Source organism: Lactuca sativa, chromosome 2 (genome assembly GCF_002870075.4).
Source record: "Lactuca sativa cultivar Salinas chromosome 2, Lsat_Salinas_v11, whole genome shotgun sequence".
NCBI classification, from domain to species: domain Eukaryota; kingdom Viridiplantae; phylum Streptophyta; class Magnoliopsida; order Asterales; family Asteraceae; genus Lactuca; species Lactuca sativa.
The window spans coordinates 24,794,254-24,796,408 of record NC_056624.2 but is presented as its reverse complement, the minus strand read 5'-3'; the positions used below and the strand labels follow the sequence as shown (position 1 = coordinate 24,796,408).

At 34.9% G+C, this 2,155-nt stretch overlaps 1 protein-coding gene across 1 annotated transcript; it reads right to left on the bottom strand.

The window, feature by feature from the left end:
* Positions 1–327: 327 nt before the first annotated feature.
* Positions 328–1,512, bottom strand: LOC111888733 (F-box protein At4g19940). Its single transcript, XM_023884848.1, has one exon. It carries the CDS (start codon positions 1,510–1,512, stop codon positions 328–330), a length of 1,185 nt encoding a protein of 394 aa, XP_023740616.1.
* Positions 1,513–2,155: the final 643 nt, after the last annotated feature.

Here is a 2,155-nt window from a genome sequence, read left to right as displayed (position 1 = left end):
CTATATATTATATGCATGCAAAGGAACTAGAAGAAAAAGTATTCTATTGGGAACGAGGTGTATAAGAGAACCAAAGAATAATTGAAATCCTACCGCAAAAAAGGAAAGATTGGGCAAAACTCGCTACAAAGTTTATATATTAAAAACATGTTACTTACTATAATGAATTCAAATTATGTGTTACTTTCACATGGATATTCTATTGTTATAATGAAAATGGTTTAGTTCTCTCCTGCTTACAAACATGGCCCCTCAATTGTAAGATCTCATATCATCTTGTCTTACCTTCCAAAGGACGATAATTCATCTATTGTCTAGCCACCAGGATCAGTTGTCAACGTTAGAATAAACACTACAATCTGCCTGATCAAGCAGAAGTAGTGTTTCCATATAGGAGCCGACGAAGAATGAACCATAATTTCCACTAATCCCAATATTATTGATGTATCCCAAGCTGGGTTCATAGACAACAAGTGCAGCTGCTTCTTTGTAATAATCTTTCACTTCCATCATAGGTTCACCACTTTTCGTAAATCCCAATGCCCTTATTGATGCATATGGTGCACTAATTGTAAATAGCTTTTTAAACAAATTCTGAAAACCATGATCCTTCACCCATACATTACAAACTTGATTCATCATGTTTGTAGCGTATTCAAGAACAGCTAGAGACTCACATACCTTAGAGATGGACAAATTCAAGTAAGACTGGTTTGCTAAATTCTCTGGTAGATCTACCACTCTAAATTCTTCAGTAGTCATATCAAATAACATTATCATATTTTTTGTGGAAAAACCACCATCAGCAGCAACCAACTTGTCAACAGCAAACCAAAAAATAAACCTATCTATAACTACCTGAGACCATGTAAGTTTAATCGATTTATTAGGCAGATTACAAGAAAGAATTCTCCAACTACCTTTACTCAACGAGAAAATTTCAACCACCCAAGGGACGCTAACCCTACTTCTCATTTCCCAGTTTACATTAACCTGTGTAATCTTCACAATCATAGGGTCACTTCTGATAGGACAAACCCCGAATCCAAGAATGGTTTCAAGACCCCAACGTAAGACACCAGGCACAGCTACACCAACTGATTTTCTAATCGAAGGATTCCAAAGAACAGCCATCTCTCGTACAGAATTGTGACGAGAATGACGTGGAACTCGATAATAGCCATGCAAGCATAACAATCCTTGAGAGCTACCAACCACACGTGAGTCGTTAAGTACTTTAGCGAGCACAGGAAGAGTCACAGCGAACCCTTGTTTGGTGAAAGTTTCATCATCAACAAATGAAACGTACTTTTCCTCGGTGTCTGCTGGATATTCATACCATACGATTAATCGCTGAGGCTGATTGTGGTAGATATTGTAAGCAGCAAGAAACTCACGGCAGTCGATTAAAGACTTCCATTGTTTGGAGACGGATCTGAATTGAACCAGTGACTTCACAGGAAGTCTTTTGATGATTTCTGCTTGAATTTCGTAAGGTATGTTGTCTGACATTTTGATTTTGGGAGATGGTTCGGGAGATGAGTTGCTAGGGTTTATATGAATGGAGAGACAAGCAGGAATGGATGATTTAAAGATATCGTTTTTTTGAATAATAGAGCGCGGCAACGTTTTCCAGGTGGCGGGAGTGATGATTATATGAATTGTCTGGAATTGAGATTTCTTTCCTTCCGAAACCGTTTACTTGGAAAGTGGGCGTTATTTTTGTAAAATGGTTAAATGAATGGTGTAATTGTTTTTCGTATTCAAGCTCGTCTTTATATGGTAAAGACGTGAAGCGGTTTCTATGCTTAAGAAAGTTTATATATGTATATAATTTTACTTTTATATATTGGTCATAATTCTTTATGTAAATTGTGAAATTTTCTCTAAATAGATTATTTATTTATAATATATTAAAAATCATGTGTTTCTTATAAATAACATTACATTACATATAAAGATAAAAATTAGTTTTAAATATTCTAAGTGTATTATGTTTGGTATTTGTTCACAAATTACTTAGGCCATTTCCGACAGTAGAAAGCGACTTAGAATTAGTTAGAAATTCTCACTTTTCAAAAGTATTCATGACATATTCGGCAAAAAGAACTATACAATAACTAAGCTAATAAACATTTTTATCAAAAAATTTTAT